The 23626-nt window shown below is 39.1% G+C and overlaps 1 protein-coding gene across 7 annotated transcripts in view; it reads right to left on the bottom strand.

Moving 5' to 3' along the window:
- The window catches only part of PHYLLO (2-oxoglutarate decarboxylase/hydro-lyase/magnesium ion-binding protein), a 126980-nt gene that overhangs the window by 96649 nt on the left and 6705 nt on the right, over positions 1–23626 (bottom strand). For all 7 annotated transcript variants that reach the window (XM_083064570.1, XM_083064571.1, XM_083064572.1 and 4 more), the window contains 4 exons: positions 21086–21145; positions 20869–20937; positions 19718–19822; positions 19446–19640 (listed from right to left, as the gene is read on the bottom strand). In XM_083064570.1, coding sequence (XP_082920696.1) covers positions 19446–19640; positions 19718–19822; positions 20869–20937; positions 21086–21145 — 429 coding nt within the window. The remainder of the gene's footprint in view (positions 1–19445; positions 19641–19717; positions 19823–20868; positions 20938–21085; positions 21146–23626) is intronic.

Raw genomic sequence — 23626 nt, 5'->3', positions numbered from 1 at the left:
AGTTAGCTTCCTTGTAAGCATCGAGTTCATATGCTCCTTCGCCTAGTGCAGCTTTCTTTATCTTCAATTATCCCTGAAGACCAGCTGAGGTAATGCAGAGCCTCAGTTTGTCAGTTGTAACAGTCTTAGTTAGCATATCTGCTGGATTTTCTGATCCTGAAATCTTCAGCAGAGATAATTCTTCATCATTTATCAATTCTCTAATGAAATGATATCTTAATTGAATGTGCTTGCATCTAGAATGGAAAACAGGATTCTTCGCAAGACATATAGCACTCTGACTGTCACTGAACAATGGAGCGTTCTTTTGTTCTTTCCCTAATTCACTGAGAAAGTTCTTTAGCCAGATCATCTCCTTGGCTGCTTCTGAGATAGCTATGTACTCAGCTTCGGTAGTTGAGAGAGCAACTCTATTCTGAAGCTTAGACTTCCAACTCACTGCAGTTCTCCCCAAGGTGAAAATGTAACCAGTGGTGCTTTTTCTAGTGTCCAAATCTCCTCCCAAATCTGCATCAGAGAACCCTTGTAAAGTGAAATTACCTCTTTTGAAGAGCAAATTTATTCCTGAAGTACCCTTCAGATATCTTAATATCCACTTTACACCTTCCCAATGCTTCTTCCCGGGATTCGATAGGAATCGACTGACAACTCCAACAGCATGTGCTATGTCAGGTCTGGTGCACACCATGGCATACATTAAGCTCCCAACTGCTGATGCATATGGTACTCTTGACATGTGGTCCTTTTCTTCAACTGTCTCTGGAGATTGCTTCTTTGAGAGCTTCATGTGAGTTCCCAAAGGGGTGTTCCTGATTTTGGCATCTCCAACATTAAATCTGTCAAGAAGCTTTTCTATGTATTTCTCTTGAGACAACTTCAAGACTCCTTCTAGTCTGTTTCTAGAAATCCTCATGCCAAGAATTTGTTTAGCTGGACCAAGATCCTTCATCTCGAAGTGGTCTGTCAATTGCTGCTTTAGCCTGTTAATTTCTGTCATATTTGGCCCTGCAATTAGCATGTCATCAACATATAGAGCAAGGATAATATAACTGTTAACATATTTCTTAACATAACAGCAATGATCCATGTCACATCTGCTAAATCCTGAGTTTTGCATAAACTCATTAAATTTTTTGTACCACTGCCTTGGTGCTTGTTTCAAGCCATACAAGCTTTTATGAAGCTTGCATACAAGATTTTCCTTGCCTGAAACTTTAAAACCTTCTGGCTGAGTCATATAAATATCTTCATCTAAATCTCCATGCAAGAATGCAGTTTTAACATCTAACTGCTCCAAATGAAGATTCTCTGCAGCAACAATGCTCAGTATGACTCTGATGGTAGTCATTTTTACAACTGGAGAGAAAATTTCTGTGAAGTCAATTCCTGGTTTCTGCTGAAATCCTTTGACCACAAGTCTCGCCTTGTATCTTTTTCTGCCATCAGATTCTTCCTTCAGCCTGTAAACCCACTTGTTTTGTAGAGCCATCTTTCCTTCTGGCAATTCAGTTAACGACCAAGTACCATTCTTTTGAAGAGATGTCATCTCATCCTTCATTGCTAACTCCCACTTGACAGAATCATTCCCCTGTATAGCCTCATCGAAGTATTCTGGCTCACCAGCATCAGTCAACAATAAATAGTGCAATGAAGGAGAATACCTTTCTGGTGCAACTGAAACTCTGCAGGATCTTCTCAAAGGAGGAGATGCTGGTTCTGATTCAACCTCTATATCTGTACTCTGGCTTCTGTTGGTTATGTCGCTTTCTGAAATTTCTTCAAGTTCTACTTTCTCAGAAGGCTCTGGCAACTTGTCTGTATCAATAGATTCTGCAGAAAATCTATCCTTATAAAATAGATTCTCATTAAAAGTGACATTCCTGCTTCTGATGATTTTCTTGTTTTGGTCATCCCAAAATCTGTAGCCATACATGTCAGAACCATAACCAATAAAATAACACTTTTTGGCCTTGGGATCCAATTTGTCTCTACTATCAGAGTCTATCAAAACATATGACACGCAGCCAAATACTCTTAAATGTGAAAGATTTACCTCCTTCCCAGACCATACCTCTTCAGGCAATTGATAACCCAAAGGAACTGATGGTCCTCTATTTATGAGATATGCTGCTGTGTTGATTGCATCTGCCCAAAACACCTTAGGCAAGCCCGATTGGATCCGCATGCACCTAGCCCTCTCGTTCAATGTTCTATTCATTCTTTCTACAACACCGTTTTGTTCTGGTGTTCCTGGTATTGTCTTGATCATTCTGATCCCATGTTCTGAACAGAAGTTCTTGAATTCGTGGCTATTATACTCTCCACCATTGTCAGATTTCAGACTTTTCAACTTTAAACCTGTCTGATTTTCAACTTCTGTTTTCCATCTTTTAAACACAGAAAACACGTCAGATTTATTTTTGAGAAAATAAACCCATACCTTTCTCGTAGCATCATCGATAAAGGTGACATAATAGCATGAGCCTCCAAGAGATTTCACTGGAGCTGGCCCCCAAACATCTGTATGCACCAATTCAAGCCTTTCTGTTTTCAGTGTCTTTCCTTGCCTTGAGAAACTAATTTTTCTCTGTTTTCCCAAGATACAGTGTTCACAAGTGCCGACATCTACGTGCTTTAGTTTTGATAACTTACCCTTTGTCGCCATTAGCTTCATTCCTTTCTCACTCATGTGCCCAAGTCTTTGGTGCCACAAGAATGAATTATTGGCAGCCTCAGTAACTGCTATCATGTTCTCATCTGCAACCATGTAAAGTGACCCTCGCTTCTTTCCACGAGCGACAATGAGATTGCCTTTCTTGACTTTCCATGCTCCATCTCCAAAAGTGGTTTCGTGCCCTTCATCATCCAGCTGCCCTACAGATATTAAATTTCTTTTTAAGGCAGGGATATGTCTGACATTTTTCAGTGTCCAATGGCTCCCACTTGAGGTCCTGATGGCAATATCTCCTTTTCCAACAATATTCAGAGGTTTGCCATCTGCAAGGTAAACCTTTCCAAACCTTCCAGAAACATAGTTAGTCAACAATTCATTAGAAGGAGTGGTGTGGAATGACTCACCTGAGTCCATAATCCATGACTCAATAGGACTATCTAGGCTGCAGATTAATGCATCGTCTATCTCGTCAGTTGCTGCATTTGCTGATTCATCATCGTCACGTTTCTTGTGATTCTTGTTTTTCTTCGGAGCTTTGCATTGATTGGTAAAGTGACCTCTCTTGTCACAATTCCAACAAACAATGTCATTCCGGAATTTTGGTTGACCTTTAGCTCTTGACTTTGATCTTCCTCGGCTGTTGTAACCTTTTTGAGTGGTTCTTCCTCTACTTTCAGTATTTAATGCTGAACTGGAAGTAGAACTGGAAGGTTCCTCGGAATCTCTCCTGCGAACATCTTCGCTCAAGATCAGGTCGCGAATGTCGTTGAGCTTCAACTTGTTATCCCTTGCAGAACTGCTGACTGCAGTAACAGTTGCAGCCCAACTTTCCGGTAATGATGACAATAGTATCAATGCCTTCACCTCATCTTCAAATTTGATTTGTACTGACTCTAACATAGCAAGAATAGTGTTAAAATCATTAATATGATTAATCACAAGGTTACCTTCTCCCATCTTAAGGTTGAACAACCGACGCATTATGTGTACTTTGTTGGCTGCAGATGGTTTCTCATACATGTCTGATAGTGTCTTCATCAGACTTGCAGTTGTCTTTTCATTGACGATGTTGAACGCGACATTCTTGGCCAATGTCAGCCTGATCACGCCAAGAGCCTGTCGATCTAGCAAGTTCCACTCTTCCTGTTTCATATCGTCTGGCTTCTCCCCTATTAAGGGTTGATATAACTTCTTTTGATACAGATAATCCTCTATCTGCATCTTCCAGAAGCCGAAGTCTTTACCATCAAACTTCTCTATCTTCACCTTCCCTTCTTCTAATGCCATTGCTCTGCTGCTGAGAAAAGCTCTTGCTCTCTAAACTGAGACTCTCTCCTCTTAAACTGAGGAATTCTGAGAAAAGCTCTCACTCTCTAAACTGAAGATTATTCTTTTCTGTTGTGGAAGATCAGATAAAACTGCAACCACAGAGCATACTAAGAATACTCTCCTCTCACTCTCTAAACTGAAGATTATTCTTTTCTGTTGTGGAAGATCAGATAAAACTGCAACCACAGAGCATACTAAGAATACTCTCCCGAACCTAGAGCTCTGATACCAGTTGTTAGGCAACTGGCATTAAAAGAGAGAATAAAAGGATAGAAGAGAGAAATAAACAATACTAAGAGTATTTGTTTTTGGTGTGTCTTAAACCTTACAAGGTGCCTCTATATATATAGCATAAGGAAGAGGCAAGCATTACAAACTAAGTGATGTGGGACTTAATAAGTAAGTTAAACTAAACAATGTGGGACTACTTCAATTTTAGAACTTAGACTACACACTTAACACAGTCTGCATCACAATAGGCATGGATCGAGAGAGAGGAAGGAGAAGAAGCAGGTTGTAGACAAAGACCCCAGGATGTAGTGCCCTTCAGATACCTGAGAATTCTTTTGACAGCTGCCCAATGATCTGTAAGGGGATGGGACATGAACTGGCAGACTTTGTTTACAGAGAAGCTAATTTCGGGTCTTGTAATGGTAGCATATTGCAATGCACCTACAACTGAACGATAGAGAGAAGCATCCAAGAAATCTTCAGAGCCTGCTTTTGATAGTTTGCTTCCAGAAATCATGGGAGAAGAAATAGGTTTTGAGCCTTCCATGTCAGTACGATTCAATAGGTCACGGATGTACTTACTTTGAGTAAGAATAAGAGAACCATCAGGCTGAGACTTTACTTCAATGCCAAGAAAGAAATCAAGATCACCGAGATCTTTGAGGGAGAAGATTGAATGAAGTTGAGAGACGAGCGTATGAAGGATTGTGGAATTATTTCCAGTGATGATAATGTCATCAACATACACCAGAATGTAGATGACATTATTGCCCTGAGAGTATATGAACAGTGATGGATCACATTTGCTGGCATAAAAGTTTAATCGCAGCAGAGTTGATTTAAGTTTGTCAAACCAAGCACGAGGTGCTTGTTTGAGCCCATAGATGGCTTTGTGAAGTTTGCAGACGAGATTTTTATCAGAAGCTTCAAATCCAGGTGGTTGTTGCATGTAGACTTCTTCTTCTAGTGTTCCATTGAGGAAGGCATTGTTAACATCGAGTTGTTGAATGGGCCAACGATGAGTGAGGGCAAGGGTGAGAATGAGTCTGACAGTGACGGGTTTGATAACAGGGGAGAAGGTTTCATGATAGTCAAAGCCAAATTGTTGATTAAATCCTTTGGCAACAAGGCGTGCCTTGTACTTTTGGACCGTACCATTAGGATTTTCTTTGACCCGGAAGACCCACTTGCAGCCTATAGCAGTGCGATGCGGTGGAAGAGGAACAAGAGACCAGGTGTTATTGTGAAGGAGAGCATTGTATTCTATTTGCATGGCAGCAGACCAGGTAGGATTAGATAAGGCTTGTTTGGTGGTTTTGGGTTCAACCTGAGTTAATAAAAGGGTGGGTTGTAGGCGTGGTTTAACTATACCATCTTTTGCTCTTGTGGTCATAGGGTGCACATTGTGAGGGTGAATGATAGGAGATGAGGAAGGTTCAAGGTTGGAGGATGTTGGAATGGATAAAGTAGAGGGAGAGGTACCCGGGGCAGCAGTATTAGGGCTGTAGGAATCAGAGGTTAGGCTTGGTGAGGTTGCGGGTGGATTGGGAGAGGTGGGTCTGGTCTCATGAGTGGGTGTGGGAGTGGGATTTATAGTAAGAGGGACCGAAATAGGATGTTGGCAGACACTAGCCTTGGAGGAGGAGAAAAGTTCCTTGTAGGGAAATTTAGTTTCATTAAACACTACATCTTTGGAGATGTAGAGACGTCCATCAGCAGCAAGACATTTGTAACCTTTGTGAGAGGTGGAATAACCGAGAAAAACACATTCTTGGGATCGAAATTGAAGTTTGTGTTTGTTGTTGGGCCGAAGATGTGGAAAGCAAGAGCAACCAAAGATTCTAAGAGAGAGATAATCTGGTGGTTGATGAAAGAGTTTATGATAAGGAACAGCATTTTGAATAGATGAGGAGGGGAGTCTATTGATGAGATAAACTGCAGTGAGAAAGGCATGATCCCAAAATTGCATAGGTAATTCAGCTTGAGCCAATAGCGTGAGACCAAGTTCAACAATGTGCCTGTGTTTTCTTTCAACAACTCCATTCTGATGGTGAGTGTGTGGACAGATTAGACAGTGTTGAATTCCAACTTCATTCAAATAATTAGTGAAGGAACGATACTCACCACCCCAATCAGTTTGCAATGCTTGTGAAACTGTTTGAAAATGTTAAAGGTTTGAGCTTTAGATTTGAGAAGATAGATCCACGTAAAGCGTGTGTGAGCATCAACAAAAGTGACATAGTATTGATATCCACAGGTTGACGTAACTGGAGCAGGTCCCCACAAATCGCTGTATACTAAATCAAAGGGTGTATTGTAAATAGTTCTAGACAGATTGGAAGGTAATCTGTGGGATTTTCCAAGACAACAAGGAGTGCAGAAATTTGATTTATTATTGTTCACAAGTTGAATGTTGAAGTTCCGGGAAACATGTTTCATTACATCAACATTAGGATGTCCTAATCTAGAGTGCCAAGTGGCAAAGGAAACAGAGCTTGTTGCTGCAGTATTGACAGAAAAGGTTCTGGCTGGTTGCACCTACTGGACAGATTGCGTACTGGGAGTAGGAAGGAGTGCAGGAAACTTGTACAGGCCATCAGGACCAACCGAGCCTTGGAGAAGAACTTCTTTAGTGTCCTGGGATTTGAGGAAGCAAATGTGGGGGTGAAATTCAAAATATACAGAATTATCCTTGGAGAATTGACTAACACTAATTAGATTTTTTGTGATGGAGGGCACAAATAGAAGATTGTTTAGAGCGAATTGAAACTTAGGGTTGATTGGAGAATGAAAGGTGGCAACACCTGTGGAGTTAATGTGAAGCCCTTGTCCATGGCCAACATGGATTTGATCAGGTCCTTCAAAAGGAGTGAATTGATGAATATTTTGAGAAACATTGGTAACATGATTTGATGCCCCAGAATCCGGATACCAATTGTTGTTGCTTGAAGAAGAGGATGATGCAATCATGGCTTGAGGTTGCGCCTGGGTGGAGGTGAATTGGACTTGAGGAGTAAATTGAGGTCTAGGTCCAAGAATTCCATTCTGATGAGGAGAAGACGAAGCAGGTTGATTGCTGTACCACGTGCCTGAGTTTGTATGTTGGTTGATGGAGTGGTACGCGGGTGCTTCAAGGGGTGAGGATGGGACATAGGTTTCATCAAAACGATAATAGCAAACAGAGGCAACATGTCCATACCTGTGGCAGACTTGACATTGATACCCAGCGAATCTGCCTCGACCACGTCCTGCCCGATTGGAGAAACGGCCACCACGAAAATTGGTACGACCCCCTCGACGATGAGAAAAGCCAGATTGATTGTCTTGATGGGCAAGGTGTGCTTGTGGGTTCGTGACAGGCGGGTTGGGTTCAGTGGTGGCAGTGGTGACATGAATGGAGGCAGCGGCTTTCTTCTTGAATTTGTCAAGACGGGATTCATGGCCAAGGAGCAAGGTCTCGACTTCATCTATGGTTAGAAGGTCAAAACGGCTACTGATGAGAGACACGGTGGATTCGTATTCTTCGGGAAGACCTTCAAGAATGATATCAAGGTGTTCCTTTGGAGAAACAGTCGCCTATGGCTGTGAGGGCATCAACTAGGGTTTGAATTCGAAGCACATATTCAGAGATTGACAGATTTTCGAGGGTGGTACTGCGAAGTTCATTGCGCAATTGGTGGGCTTTGGCATTCATATGGGAGTGGAAGTATGAGTGAATTTTGTCCCAAAGCTGGAAGGAGGACTTGCAACCGATAACTTGTGTAAGCATGTCTTTAGACATGGAGGACTGTAACCAAGAGAGTAGTAATTGATCTTGCTGTTCCCAGGCAAGATAGGATTCAGAGATGCGACCAGCATCTCGGTCAGCAAGCGTTGCAAATTTTTGAGGAATTTGGGGGTTGACAAGATAATGGTGAAGACGGTGACCCTTGATGACGGGTTCAACCTGTTGACACCAAAGAAGATAGTTCTTGGTGTCAAGCTTTTCGGAGATGGTGTGAGAGAAGGTGAGAGACGGATGGGAGTTAGAGGGAGGATTCTTGGGCGGGACGGTGTTGACTGGGTTGGCATGAATTGGTGGAGGAGGCGGTGGTAGTGGGGAAGAATTCATTGTGGAGGTAGAGAGAGAGAGGAGGCGAGAGAAGAGTATAGATTTTCAATAGGTAAAGAATGTAATTGATTAACTCTAGAAAACAGAGTACAAGACAGGTTTTTATAGAGCCAATTGAGATTGGTCTATAATAACCTAATTATCTATAATAACAGAAAAATAACCTAATTATCTATAATAACTGAAAATATCTATAACAACCGAAAATAACAATAAAGGAGTAAAACTATACTCCAATAATTTTTATTTCAACTTTAACATCATTCAACCTTCGGCCTTCATCCCTCTTGCTACCATAGATGTTCCTGGTCCACCCTCCTTTGTTTGAGACATTTGATGGTCCTCCCACCTCCTCCTTCAAGGTGGAGTTTATGGATTCAATCAAGAGAGCTAAATCCATAATTTCTTTCAAAGAACTAAGTTGCTGCAACCGTAACTTTAACCCCCTCTTTACGGCCATTCAAGAAAATGTCTTTCAAATAATTTGCATCTCAAATCATGAGAAGACCTGAATTCTTCTCAAATTTCTCCCTATATTCAACAACACTTCCTCCCAGATGAGTTCACCAAACAAAAGGGACTCACATCCAGTCATCAGATGAGTTCAGAATCTTGGTCTTCCTCCCAGATATGGCTTCAACACAGGCGTCTTGGGCATCCTCCTTTTAGTGTCCTTAAGTCATTATTCCCTTTTTTGTTTACAAAAGTGTCGATTGAGTCCTTTCATTGTGATGTCTGTCAATTTGCTAAACATCATCGAATAGTTTTTCTTCCCAGTAATAATAAAAGTTCAAAACCTTTTGATCTTGTTCATTCAGATGTGTGGGGGCCTGCATCTACTTCTAATATTTCGGGTGCCAAGTGGTTTGTTTCTTTTATTGATGACTGTACACGAGTTACTTGGATTTTCCTCATGAAAGATAAGTCTGAAGTTTTCCAACTGTTTGTTAATTTTTACCAAATGGTCCAAATACAGTTTGGAAGTCCTATTAAGAGATTGCGTTCTGATAATGGGAGAGAGTATGTAAATCAAAATCTCTCCAATTTCCTTAAAGAAAAAGGAGTTATTCATGAGTTAACCTGTGTGGACACCCTCAACAAAATGGGGTTGCAGAAAGGAAAAATCGTCATCTCCTTGAGGTTACTAGAGCATTACTCTTTCAAATGTCTGTCCCTAAGTCTTACTGGGGGGAAGTTGTTCTCACTGCCACATATTTAATCAATAGATTGCCCTCTCATGTTCTTGATGGTGTTAGCCCTGTTCAAGTCATGACCTCATTCTATCCTTCTATACCCATTATGACTAGCCTTCAAAGTCGTGTCTTTGGTTGCTCTGTTTTTGTCCATGTTCATAGCACTCATCGAGGAAAGTTAGATCCTCGGGCTATCAAATGTGTCTTCATAGGTTATGCCTCAAACAAAAAGGGATACAAATGTTATCACCCCCAAAGTCGTCGTGTCTATGTCTCCAAGGATGTCACATTTCATGAAACAGAATCTTTCTTCAGTAGTACTCAGCGTCTGGGGGAGAGTAATCTAGAAGAAGCTAAGTTCCTTGAGTTGTCATCTATTCCTTTGTTGCAAGATTCCACTCTTATGATGACAAAGACCCTGAACCAATGCAGAATAATGAAGTTAGACGTTTTGGGATTCAATATCAGCGAAGAGAAAAACCCGACCTGCTCGAACAGCAACTTCAATTGTCCAAACCAGAGGTAAGAACTCATGATCTTGAAGACACCTTAAATATCTCTTGTGATCTTAACCCAGATAATTTACCAATTGCCCTAAGAAAAGGAAAAAGATCTTGTGCTAGATATCCTATATCCCAATTTGTGTCTACTAAAAATCTTTCTATGCAGCACCAAAGTTTTATTTCAGCTATTGATTCTATCATAATCCCTACATCAGTACAAGAAGCCTTAAAGGATAAGAACTGGGTTCAAGCCATGAACGATGAAATGGGTGCATTAGAAAGGAATGAGACTTGGGAGATTTTAGATAGACCAAAGGATAAGAAAGCAGTGGGTTGTCGGTGGATATACACAGTTAAGTATCGCTCTGATGGCTCACTAGACAGGTATAAAGCGAGGCTGGTTGCAAAAGGATACACCCAAACCTATGGGATTGATTATGACGAGACTTTTGCTCCAGTGGCAAAAATGAATACAGTCAGAATTATCCTCTCCTTGGCAGCACACTTTGGTTGGGAGATGCATCAGTTTGATGTTAAAAATGCCTTCCTGCATGGAAGCTTAGATGAAGAAGTATACATGGAACTTCCACCTGGATATGGTGTTGCTGGTGGAGGGAGTAAGGTTTGCAAATTAAAGAAAGCCTTGTATGGCCTTAAACAATCACCTCGGGCCTGGTTTGGGAGGTTCACTCAGGCCATGGTATCTTTGGGGTACAAACAAAGCCAAGGTGACCATACTCTCTTCATAAAACATTCACAAGACGGAAAACTCATTCTACTTTTAGTCTATGTGGATGATATGATTATTGCAGGTGACAATGAGAAGGAAAAACAGAATCTGAGGGAGAAGTTGGCTGCTCAATTTGAAATGAAGCATCTCGGTAAGCTAAAGTACTTCCTTGGGATAGAAGTTGCATACTCCAAACAAGGTATCTTTATTTCTCAAAGGAAATACATTCTTGATCTTCTTAAAGAGACTGGTAAGTTGGGCTGTAAGACCACTGGAGCACCCATAGAGCAAAATCATAGGATTGGGAATGATGAGGAAAGCCCGAAGTTGGATAAGACACAGTACCAGAGACTTGTGGGAAAGCTCATCTATTTATCCCACACCAGACCAGACATAGCCTATGCGGTTAGTGTGGTTAGTCAGTTCATGCATGATCCAAAAGAAAGACACTTGCAAGCAGTAAATAGAATTATTCAGTACTTGAAGGCTTCTCCGGGGAAAGGATTGCTATTTAAAAAGGAGGGGAACTTATCCATGGAAGTGTATACTGATGCTGACTATGCAAGATCAGTTGTTGATAGGAGGTCCACCACAGGATATTGCATGTTCTTGGGTGGAAATTTGGTGACATGGAGGAGCAAGAAGCAAAATGTGGTTGCAAGATCAAGTGCAGAGGCAGAATTTAGAGCTATGGCACAAGGGGTTTGTGAAGTGTTATGGATGAAGATAATACTTGATGACCTCAAAATAAAGTATGAAGCTCCTATGAGATTGGTTTGTGATAATAAATCAGCCATCAGCATTGCGCACAATCCAGTTCAACATGATCGGACAAAGCACATAGAGATAGACCGACATTTCATTAAGGAAAAATTGGACAGCGGTCTTATAGCCACCGAGTACATTCCTTCAAGATTGCAGTTGGCAGACATGTTCACTAAGGGACTTCCAACAGAGCAGTTTAAAAATCTTACTTGCAAGCTGGGAATGATAGATATACATTCACCAGCTTGAGGGGCAGTGCTGTAAAATGTAATTAGGACAGATTTGTGATAGATTTGTTCTATATTAATTAGGAGATTTGTTCCAGATTTGTTCTATAATAATTAGGAGATTTGTTCCAGATTTGTTCTATAATAATTAGGAGATTTGTTCTGTAATTAGGACAGATTTGGCTGATTTGATTTATACAGATTTTATTTGAATATTTCCTTAATTAGGAGACTAGTAGTCTATATAAATATATTTTGTACAGACTCTCAATAATCAAGCAATTCAAATATTATTCAAATAATATTCTGTTCCTTTTTTTCAAGTATTCCTACTGTATTTTAATTATGTATATTTGTTGTATCTTGCTACTATTACTACAATAACAATCCCACAATTACATGGATTTGTTCCCTAGAATAGGCTGTCCTTATTTCCTAAAATAGGCAATAAACTCATGTATATATATATATATATATCTGATGTATCTCATGATTAAAATAATAAGATATTATTTCTTCTAAATTTGAGATGTTCCATTCGAGTCTCCATTTTCTTCTCCATTCTTGATCACCTCAGATTCGTAACCAGCTATGATGCCAGTCAATAGATTCGACTAGTGATCAAAGAAGATTCAGAAAGAAAAGAAAGAATGATGTATTATCTTAGTATTGAGCCCCTACTAGTCAACGTTAACCATAAGGGAAAAAAACGTGATACAAGGCAATTTGAGGACAAGGAATCTTGTTCACAAATCTTATCTTAGTGCAAAAACTTACAAATGACATTTCTTGTAATGTTGTGTTTAATAATAATTGTTGTGTATTCCAGGACAAGGAATCCGGGAGGACGATTGGATGTGCTAGAGAAAGGAATGGTCTTTGCCATGTTTGTCCATTTCAAAAAAAAACCAGTCTCATTCTCTCATGTCAAAATATTTATTGTCGAAAAAAGAACAAATTTTACTCTTTCATTATTGGCTTGGACATCCATCGTTTGAAACCATCAAAGTTATGTTTCCATCTTTGTTTTTTGGAATAAAAATTGATTGTCTTCAATGTGATGTGTGTGAAATCGCAAAACACAAGCGTGTGAGAATCTTGGGATTTAGGAGCCCTACGGATGAACTTTCTTGTTTCTATCCTAACATGTCCACCTCTAGCAACCTTGTACCAAAGGTCTTTGGGTGTGTCGCATTTGTCCATGTTCATGGTCCAGATCGGGGCAAACTTGATCCTAGGGCTCTAAAATGTGTCTTTGTTGGATACTCCTATACTCAAAAGGGGTATAAGCATTATTATCCTCCTTCAAAGAAATTCTTTATAATTCTATAAGATATAATTTAGATATACTAGTTTATCCTCTCCTAATTTCTAGTTTAGTTTCCTTAGTCAGTTTTACCTAAATCCCTAAACTTTAGGGATTAATTATGTTTTATGCCTATTTATATAATTGTATCCACCAATTCAATAACTTGAAAATTATTCAGATTCAAGTTGGTATCAGAGCATTCTGCTCCTGGTTTGGAAACCCTAACCCAGCCGCCACCAAGGCATCTAGGGTTTTTCGAATTTTGTCGGAGTTGACACCACCTGAGTGTTCAGAGGTCGCCGATCGGCCTTTCCGTCGTGAGTCGCCTCCAGACCGATGTCTCACGCACTCTCACGCGCGGTTTTTGTCAGAAAAGCTCGCCGGCGCGTGGGGTTCACGCGCCGCCCTCCAGGCCTCCGTTTGCGACGCCGTTTGCACCGTTGGACTCGCCGGCCCTCCCTCTTCTTGTTTTGACCCTTTTTAGGTTGTGGGTCACACTGTAGGTGGTCGTTTGGTTGTTGCTTGGAATTTCATGGTTGTTTGGGTGCTGCCACGGAATTTCGAGACTGTTTGGTTGCTGTCTCGGAGGTCTTTCGGGATTGTTTGGAGGTGTTTTTTGTTGTTCTCCTTTTTCTCTTCATGGCAGAGATTTCCAAGAATGGCACACCCTCTTCTTTTATCCCTAGTTCAACTGACCGTGGAAGTCGAGGGCGTGGTCAAGGTTGTGTTCGTGGTAAAGGGGGTAGAGGAAACCTCTATTGTACCTACTGCCAAAGAGATGGGCATACACAAGACATGTGTTATTCCTTGCATGACTTTCCGAGCAAGACAGCTAAAGTGGCTCAATCTCCGACTTCGACTCTAGAAGTCAAGATTGAACCCAAGAGCAACAATCCAATCACATTATCTGCCGATGATTACAAAGAGTATCTTCAACTAAAGGCGACTAAACAGGCCCCTTCCTCCATCACTGTTGCTCATACTGGTAATTCTACAGTCTGTCTCTCTCATTCTACGTCTATTGGACCATAGGTTTTGGACTCCGGTGCTTCTGATCACCTAACTGGTAATGTCTCCCTTTTCCGTAACCTATCATCGCCTAAAACTCCACATCATATCACTCTTGCAGATGGGTCAAAAGTCCAAGCCACTGGTATTGGTCAAATATCACCTCTTCCATCACTACCATTAAAATCTGTTTTACTAGTTCCTGGATGTCCCTTTAATTTGATTTCTATGAGTAAGTTGACTCGATCACTAAACTGTGTCATAACCTTCACTTCTGATTCTTTCTTGATACAGGACCAGAGTACGGGACAGACGATTAGAGCCGGATCTGAATCACATGGTCTCTACTACCTTCAACCTTCTACCTCTACCATATGTGCATCTATTAAGTCTCCTGGTTTAATCCACCGTCGCCTGGGTCATCCAAGCTTGAATAAATTAAAGAAAATGGTACCTCATCTCTCACAGTTAGAGTCTTTAGAGTGTGAGTCGTGTCAATTAGGAAAGCATGTTAGAGCTTTTTTTCCTAATAGTGTTAATAGTCGAGCTATGTCTCCTTTTGATGTTATTCATTCTGATGTTTGGGGTCCTAGTTGTGTTCCTTCTCTTTTGGGGCATAGGTATTACATCACCTTTATTGATGATTTTTCTAGATGTACTTGGATATTTTTTATGAAAAATCGTTCTGAGTTATTCAATATTTTCCTAAGTTTCTATTCGGAGATCAAAACTCAATTTGGCAAAGTAATTCGGATTTTACGAAGCGATAATGCTAAAGAATATTTTTCAAATTGCTTCAAATCATTTATGGCTTCTCATGGCATTCTACATCAATCTAGTTGCCCTCATACACCTCAACAAAATGGTGTAGCTGAGCGAAAACATAGACATATTGTGGACACTGCTCGTACTCTTTTATTGAATGCCAATGCACCCCCAAAGTTGTGGGGCGATGCTGTCCTCACTGCAGGGTATCTAATAAATCGAATGCCATTGTCTGTCTTGAATGATCAAGTACCTCATTCCCTATTATACCCATTGGATCCCCTTTACTCTGTTCATCCTCGTGTCTTTAGTTGTACTTGTTTTGTCCATGATCTTTTCTCAGGACGTCAAATGTGTGTTCTTAGGATACTCCCGTGTCCAAAAGGGGTACCGTTGTTACTCTCCTGCTACGCATCGATTTTACACCAGTGCAGATGTCATTTTCTTTGAAGATACACCATATTTTATTGCCACAGATGTCTCTCCGGTTGAGTCAGATCTCCTCTCTCAGGTATTGCCTATTCCTCATTTTGATCATAGCGTGCCTCCTACCACACCTGCTACTTTAGAGGTACCAGATCCTCCCACACTACCAGGGTCTGACAATCCTCTACACCGATTTGGGATAACCTATGAGCGTCGATCACATACTGTTGTTCCTCCCAATGATTCTACAATTGAGCCATGTGATTCTACTCTTGCTTCAGTCTCCTCACCTACCCCGGTCCCACCTACCTTAGTTGACTTGCCCATTGCTCTTCGTAAAGGTAGTCGTTCTACTTGTAATCCTCATCCTATTTATAACTTTCTTTCATATCATCATTTGTCTCCTACCTATTATGCTTTTGTCTCTGCTATTTCCTCTATTACCATTCCCAAGACAGTACGGGAGGCCTTAACCCATCCAGGATGGCGACAAGCAATGATTGATGAGATGACAGCTTTAGACTCCAACCACACTTGGGTACTTGTCCCACCTCCACCTGGAAAATCTGTTGTTGGTTGTCGGTGGATATTTAATGTTAAAGTGGGCCTTGATGGACAAGTGGATAGATTGAAAGCTCGTCTTGTGGCTAAAGGATACACGCAAGTATATGGTTTGGATTATAGCGACACTTTCTCTCCAGTTGCAAAGATGGCCTCAGTTCGTCTCTTCCTAGCCATGGCTGCTATGAGGCATTGGCCTTTGTTTCAATTAGACATCAAAAATACCTTCTTACATGGTGATTTGGAGGAGGAGATTTATATGGATCAACCTCCCGGGTTTGTTGCTCAAGGGGGGTCTGGTCTTGTATGCAAATTACAAAAGTCCTTGTATGGACTCAAACAATCATCCCGTGCTTGGTTTGGTCAGTTTAGCAAAGTTATACAGGAATTTGGAATGATCCGCTGCGAGGCAGACCACTCTGTCTTCTTTAGACGCTCATTGACACATAGATTTATCTATCTTGTTGTTTATGTAGATGATATTGTGATTACAGGTGATGATCAGGAGGGCATCAAGGCTCTGAAGCAACATTTATTTAAACACTTTCAAACTAAGGATTTAGGTCCCCTACGTTATTTCCTTGGGATTGAGGTCGCTCAGTCAAAGTCCGGTATTGCTATTTCTCAGAGAAAATATGCCCTTGATATTCTAAAAGAGACCGGACTTACAGATTGTAAGCCAGTTGACACTCCCATGGATCCCAATATGAACCTTATGCCTAATCAGGGGGAGCCTTATCCTGACCCAGGGAGATATCGGAGATTAGTGAAAAAATTGAATTATCTCACCATGACCAGACCTGATATATCTTTTCCTGTGAGTGTTGTAAGTTAGTTTCTTAACTCTCCCTGTGAGAGTCATTGGCATGCAGTTGTTCGAATCCTTAGATACATCAAAAGATCTCCAGGAAAAGGACTTGTTTACAATGATAGAGGACATACAGACATTGTTGGATATTCAGATGCAGATTGGGCAGGTGATGCAAGTGATAGACGATCAACATCAGGCTATTGTGTCTTCATGGGTGGTAATCTTGTCTCATGGAAGAATAAAAAGCAAAGTGTTGTTACACGATCAAGTACAGAAGCAGAATACCGTGCTATGGCTCACACCACATCTGAGCTCTTGTGGCTAAAATTCTTAATTCAAGAGTTGCAGTTTTGCAAGGTTGGTCATATGGAACTAGTTTGTGATAACCAGACAGTTTTATATCTCTCCTCTAATCCAGTTTTTCATGAGAGAACAAAGCATATAGAGGTTGACTGCCATTTCATCAGAGAAAAGATCCTCTCCGATATCATCAACACCTCCTCAGTTTGCTCCAAGGATCAACTTGCAGATATCTTTACTAAATCTTTACGAGGTCCTAGGATAACATATATATGTAACAAGCTAGATGCATATGATATATATGCTCCAGCTTGAGGGGGAGTGTTAAGATAATTCTATAAGATATAGTTTAGATATACTAGTTTATCCTCTTCTAATTTCTAGTTTAGTTTCCTTAGTCAGTTTTATCTAAATCCCTAAACTTTAGGGATTGATTATGTTTTATGCCTATTTATTTTATTGTATCTATCAATTCAATAACATGAAAATTATTCAGATTCAAGTTTATCCTCCTTCAAAGAAATTCTTTATATCTCGGGATGTCACCTTTCATGAGGAACAAAATTATTTTTCACAGCCTTATCTTCAGGGGGAGAGTCTTTGGGAAGATAAGGAGAGTCAGTTTGAAACTTCAACCCTTCCAACTCTTGAGTTAAATTCTTATGATCTAACCCATGGTAGTAAGTATCGGATGTATCGCGATTCGTATCGTACGATACGATACGATTCCAAGGTTCCGCGATTCGAATCGCAAGTCGTCTCGTTGTTGATCAAGAATCGAATGTGAATCGTGCGTATCGTGGCATGAATCGAAAAATCGCAATTCTGGACTAAATCGCACGATTTTGAAACAACGGGTCGCGCCTCAAAACCGGGTCAGATCATGCGAGACCCGATTCTGGAAACCCTAAAAAAATAGTTTTTTTAGAAGAAAAAAAAAAGCATAAAAGAGAGGGAAAGTGCCGATCTGTCTTCTTCTCCGACGAATCTCCGTCGATTTGTCTTCTCCGTCGATTGTCTTCTCTGACAGCGGCTCTGTCTTCACCGGCATCTGCAGACCTGTTTTCTTCTAAGAGGGAAGGCAGCGGCGACGGCTTGAGTCTCACCATTAGAAGGGTTGCAGGATAAATGATTAGGGTTAGAAAAGTTGGGTCAAATGGGCCAAGTTTTATTTTATCTTTTGATTTGGTTAAGAGGCCTTTTACTTCACTACTTTTTTTTTTAGAAAGTAACTTCTCTTTATTATTAATTATTATTATAATTTAGATAATATTTTAAGTAATGGGAAATTGAAATATTTTTTCGGAATTGAAGTGTCTCACTCTAAGAAAGGCATTTTCATATCTCAACAAAAATATATCACAGATTTACTGAAGGAGACAGGCATGGCAGCTTGTAAACCTATGAGTACTCCCATGGACACAAATCTCAAATTAGGAAACTCAAACGATAGTGCAACAGTGGATAAGAAGATGTATCAACGTTTGGTTGGAAAATTAATTTACTTGTCTCACACAAGGCTAGATATTGCATTTGCTGTAAGTTTGGTCAGCCAATTTATGCATTGTCCAAGAGAAGTTCATTTGCATGCCACATACAGAATTCTGCAGTACCTCAAGGGGACTCCAGGAAGAGGAATTTTATATAAAAGAAATGGAAATACAAGTCTTGAAGCCTACACTAATGCTGACTATGCAGGATCAATTATTGATAGGAGATCTACTACGGGATATTGCACATTTCTTGGGGGAAACTTAGTAACATGGAGAAGTAAAAAGCAAAATGTTGTTGCTAGATCTAGTGCTGAAGCTGAATTTCGGGCTATGGCAGTGAACTACTATGGTTGAAAATTATCCTAGAAGACTTGAAGATTACATGGGATGGACCAATGAAACTCTTGTGATAATAAGTCAGCAATCAACATAGCTCATAATCCTGTTCAACATGATCGAACCAAACACATTGAAGTGGATAGGCATTTTATCAAAGAAAAGCTTGATAGTGGTTTGATTTGTACTCCATATGTACCTTCACAAAGACAACTTGCAGATATTCTTACTAAAGGCTTGCGCTGTCCAGATTTTGAGAGAATAATATGCAAGCTGGGAATGGAAAATATTTATTCTCCAACTTGAGGGGGAGTGTTGGAAATAGGAGTATATAATGATTGTTACTGTTGGAAATAGGAGTATTTAATGATTGTTACTCTTCCTAGTTTCTTTGTTCAATGTATCTTAGGAAGTTGTGGTATTTTTAATTGTTGTCTTGGAAATAGTTGATGTCATTTATTATCTTTGTAAACACTATCATAATAAATAAGATCATTTTGCTGTGTGGATAAATACACTCAAGCATAATCAGAAAATGAGTTCCCTATTTCTCTCTTTTAACAACAAAAAAATCACTGGAATAAAATTAATAAATCATTGCACATTCAACATAATAAATAAATTTATGACAATAAAGAAATCCATGCCAATGAGCAATATTAATGAAACTTACAGCAGGAAGAAGGTTGGAAACTGCAGTGCCTGATGATGTTATGATTACTGCTGGAATGTGAGATCCTCTTCCATATCCAACAGCATGAAATGCAAGTGAACGCTCATCAAAGCATGAAATACATGTGATTAATTTGTGACTTGCAGCAGCAACAGCAAGTGGGGAAGATCTAGATCCAGGAGCAATACAAAAATACTAAAAGCAAGAATAAATCAGAAACTTGCATTAATGTTGGCATATCACATGTATAATAATTTATCAAATCATCTTACCATCAAACCAAGTCTTGTGCATTCTTCAACAATAAGCGATGCCCAAACAGCGTTAATATTGGCACTTTCTTTCAATGAGGGTGATAATTCATTGGCATGATCCAGCTGACAATACGAGAGAAGCATAAAATGGACAAACTTCAGTCAAAATTTCTAATTATAACATTATTAAAATAAATCCTCAATGCACTGCAAAATAGAATAAAACAAATCAATCTGATATAGCATTAAGAAACAACTAAATAACTCGGCTAATGAATAATTTTCTGGTTTCTTTTATGGTAAAGCAATCAAATCTCCCAAAAGCTTAAGAAAGTGTTTGGCAACCTTCAAAAGCTAAATATCTAGGCGCAATGGAGCTGGGTTTTAGATGTAAATGTAATGTAACCATTCGGTTATCATTTAAATTCTAAAAAAACCTGTTTGTATCTTAAATTCGTAATTGAATTGAGATAAAACATGTTCTTATAAAAAAAAAAACCCAACTCTAAGTTCGCTTTCTCCTACTCCAAAATTTTCCAAACTCTTTTTTTCCTTTTTATTCTTTCTCATATTTAGCTAAATTAAACAGTCATTGCTAAATATGATAAAGTGCATAGACCTCCTATAAATAAAAAGTCAATCCTCCTGCAAAAAAAAAAATTAACAATTTTTTAAGTTTAATTTGAATTAGTGTTTTTCTTAGAGCTGTAACAAAAAAGTATTAATAATTCATGAGTCCTTCACCTAACATAACATGTATCAAAGCCTCTATGGTTAAGTGGTCTTGTGTTCAATCTTTGTTGTCTTCATTCGTTTAATAAAATGTTGAATTTCAGTACAAGGTGGGAATGTGTACCGTCCATGATTCAAGCCCAAAGGGATCTTGTGTGAGAGAGCACATTAGAGCGGAAATAGAAAGTAGAGAACCATTTATGCACCATCACCTAAGCTTAAGCTTTTGGGATAATAGGTATTTTTCAGTTTTGAAGCAAATGAACCTTATTTTTGAATCTATCCAATTTATATCTGATTAGAAGGTTTTCCAATCCCAAGTTTTTCTCCCTTATATTTTTGTTGTTCATAATAAATTTGTTGGATTTTCCTAACTAACTCTGACTCTATCCAGATAAGAGATCAAGTATTATATCCTGTCCAAAATAACAATATACCATATTACTTGAAACAACAAGGGATGCTGATAGCCTGACACAAAATTGACTGGAAGATGGAGACTCTCTCTGCAATAGAAGTGAATGAAATTAGAAATGTTCAATTATGCAGCAGAGAGAAGAAACATACACGGATGGGAAAAAACATAAATTTCAAATTAATGAAAGAAAAAGTGAAAATATAAAGGATGAAAAATGTACTGGAAAAATAGAATACCAGTTCCATGATGTTGTCCACACTTTCTCTACCTCTTGGTGCAATGGCATACATGTAAACCTAGAAATTCATGTACATCAGCAAATAAACAACAAAAAGTCAACAAACTTGGCAATCAGCAACTTAGAGCAAGCTAGTGTCGGATCAAGAAATACTTGTTGCTGTAGAAAAATATTGGAATAGGAGCATTATGCAAATTAACAAAAAAAAAAAAAAAAAGGAAAGATAATAAAGGAAAACATTCAACATTAAAATTGAACCACTTACCAACTTCAAAATTCAAAAATGAATGAAAGGAAGGATATATAGTGTTGAAGTTCAGAGAGAGAGAGAAAGACATCTAACTGAATCTAACTCAAAGCTCATTTGGGTTTGCACCCAGCTCTTGATAGCATGTTGAATTTTAGCGAAAGAGAGAAAGAAATGTAACTGAATCTAACTCAACTCATTAGGGTTCACAACCAGCTCTTGATACCATATTGAATTTCAGAGTAAGAGCAAAAGAGATGTAACTGAATCTAACTGAAAGATTAACTGTATTACAGAGTATTGGAATTAGCTACAATTGTGATGAGTCAGCAGTTTATAGAAGAGTGAACAAAACAGAGGGTCAGATAACAGACTGTTGTAAATAAAAATACCTTAGGAGATTTGATATTAAAGATGAGTTGTGGGCAATTGAGAAAAATAAGAAGAAAGAAAGTGAATCATGCCAAAGAGTAATGGAAGATGTGACTCTTGGTAGTGAAGATTATACATTGGTGGGAGATTTAAGAGAATTAGAAGTTGAGACACTTGGGGCCAATGAAAGAAAGAAGGTTGCTATGAAAAAGGGGCCTATTGACCTTTTTTGTAAACGTCCGGAAACAATAATTGCAAAAAACAAGAAGGAGAAATTGAAGCAAATAAGTATAAGGGAGAGTTGTGACAAGGAAGCTACAGCAAGGGTCCACCAATATATAGCCCGGTTTTGGTATCAAGCTGGACTATCTTTTAACATGGTCAAATTGGAGAGCTTTCATGACATGGTTGCAGCTATTGGGTCTTTTGGACCGCATTTGCAACCTCCATCTTATCATGAGATAAGAGTTCCACTTCTCCAAAAAGAGATGGGGTATACTGAAAAATTGATGAAGAGTCAAAAGGAACATTTGGCTAGTTTTGGATGTTCCATCATGTCAGATGCTTGGACGGACAAGAAGCAAAGATGCATTATTAATTTTTTGGTGAACTCTTTTGTAAGGACAATGTTCATCAAATCTGTTGATGGGTCTAATTTTGTGCAGACCAGAGAGAAGTTATTTGAATTAATAGACTCTATTGTAGAGGATATTGGGGAGGAAAAAGTTGTCCAAGTCATCACGAACAATCGGAGTAATTATGTTCTTGCTGGCAAGTTGTTGGAGGTAAAAAGGAAGAAAATATTTTGGACTCCATGTGCAGCCCATTGCATAGATTTAATGTTGGAGGACATTGGGAAGCTTCCCAATATCAAAAAAATAATTCAGCAAACAATTTCTCTTGTTGGCTTCATTTATAGCCATTCAAGCACCCTAAGTTTGTTAAGGTTTTATACAAACAAAAAGGAGCTAGTGAGGCATGCGGTGACTCAATTTGCAACATCTTTTCTTTCTTTGGAAAGGATCCACCAAGAAAAATCAAATTTACGAAAGATGTTTGTTTCGGATGAATGGAATTCAAACAAGTTATCAAAGGAAGCAAAAGGAAGAGAAGCATGTAAAACTGTTTTAATGCCTTCTTTTTGGAGGAATGTAGTGTACATACTTAAAGTCATGGCGCCTCTTGTAAAAGTACTTAGGCTTATTGATGGTGAGAAAAAGCCAGCTATGGGCTATATATATGAAGCTATGGATAAGGCAAAGGAGGCTATTATGAAGTCTTTCGATAACAATGAGACCAAATATAAAGCCTTGTTTGAAATTGTTGATAGAAGATGGGATGTTCAGCTTCATCGCCTATTACATGCAGCTGGTCATTTTTTGAATCCAGAGATGTTTTATGACAATCCTCAAATGGAATTTGATAGTGAGATTATAAGAGAGTTTTATGTAAGCATGAATAAGTTGGTAGGAGATTTCCAAGTGGAGCAAAAAATCATGATGGAGCTACACACTTATAAAGTTGCAGGAGAATTGTTTGGGACTGAGCTTGCTATAGCAATGAGAAAAAAGGTTTCACCGGGTTAGAAACTAAACCTTCAAGAGCTTTAAACTTCAATTCTATTAATTGTTCCGTGTTTAACACACTTTCTTTTGACTTTATAGCTCAATGGTGAAGACTATATGGTTCATCAACCCCCAATTTGCAACAACTAGCCATAAGGATATTGAGCTTGACTTGTAGTTCATTCGGTTGTGAACGTAATTGGAGCGTCTTTGAACAAGTAATTAATTTGCTTTTGAAGAGTCTTATTAGTTCCAAATATTTTAAAATGTTTGCTTAATTATTTAACTTAATGTTGCATATTCATAATAAGAGGCGGAATAGGCTTGATCATAAAAAATTACATGACTTGGTCTA

Source organism: Cajanus cajan, chromosome 10 (genome assembly GCF_000230855.2).
Source record: "Cajanus cajan strain Asha chromosome 10, NIPB_CcT2T_4, whole genome shotgun sequence".
NCBI lineage: Eukaryota > Viridiplantae > Streptophyta > Magnoliopsida > Fabales > Fabaceae > Cajanus > Cajanus cajan.
The sequence above is the reverse complement of the archived record's forward strand: the minus strand, read 5'-3'. Positions and strand labels throughout refer to the sequence as shown.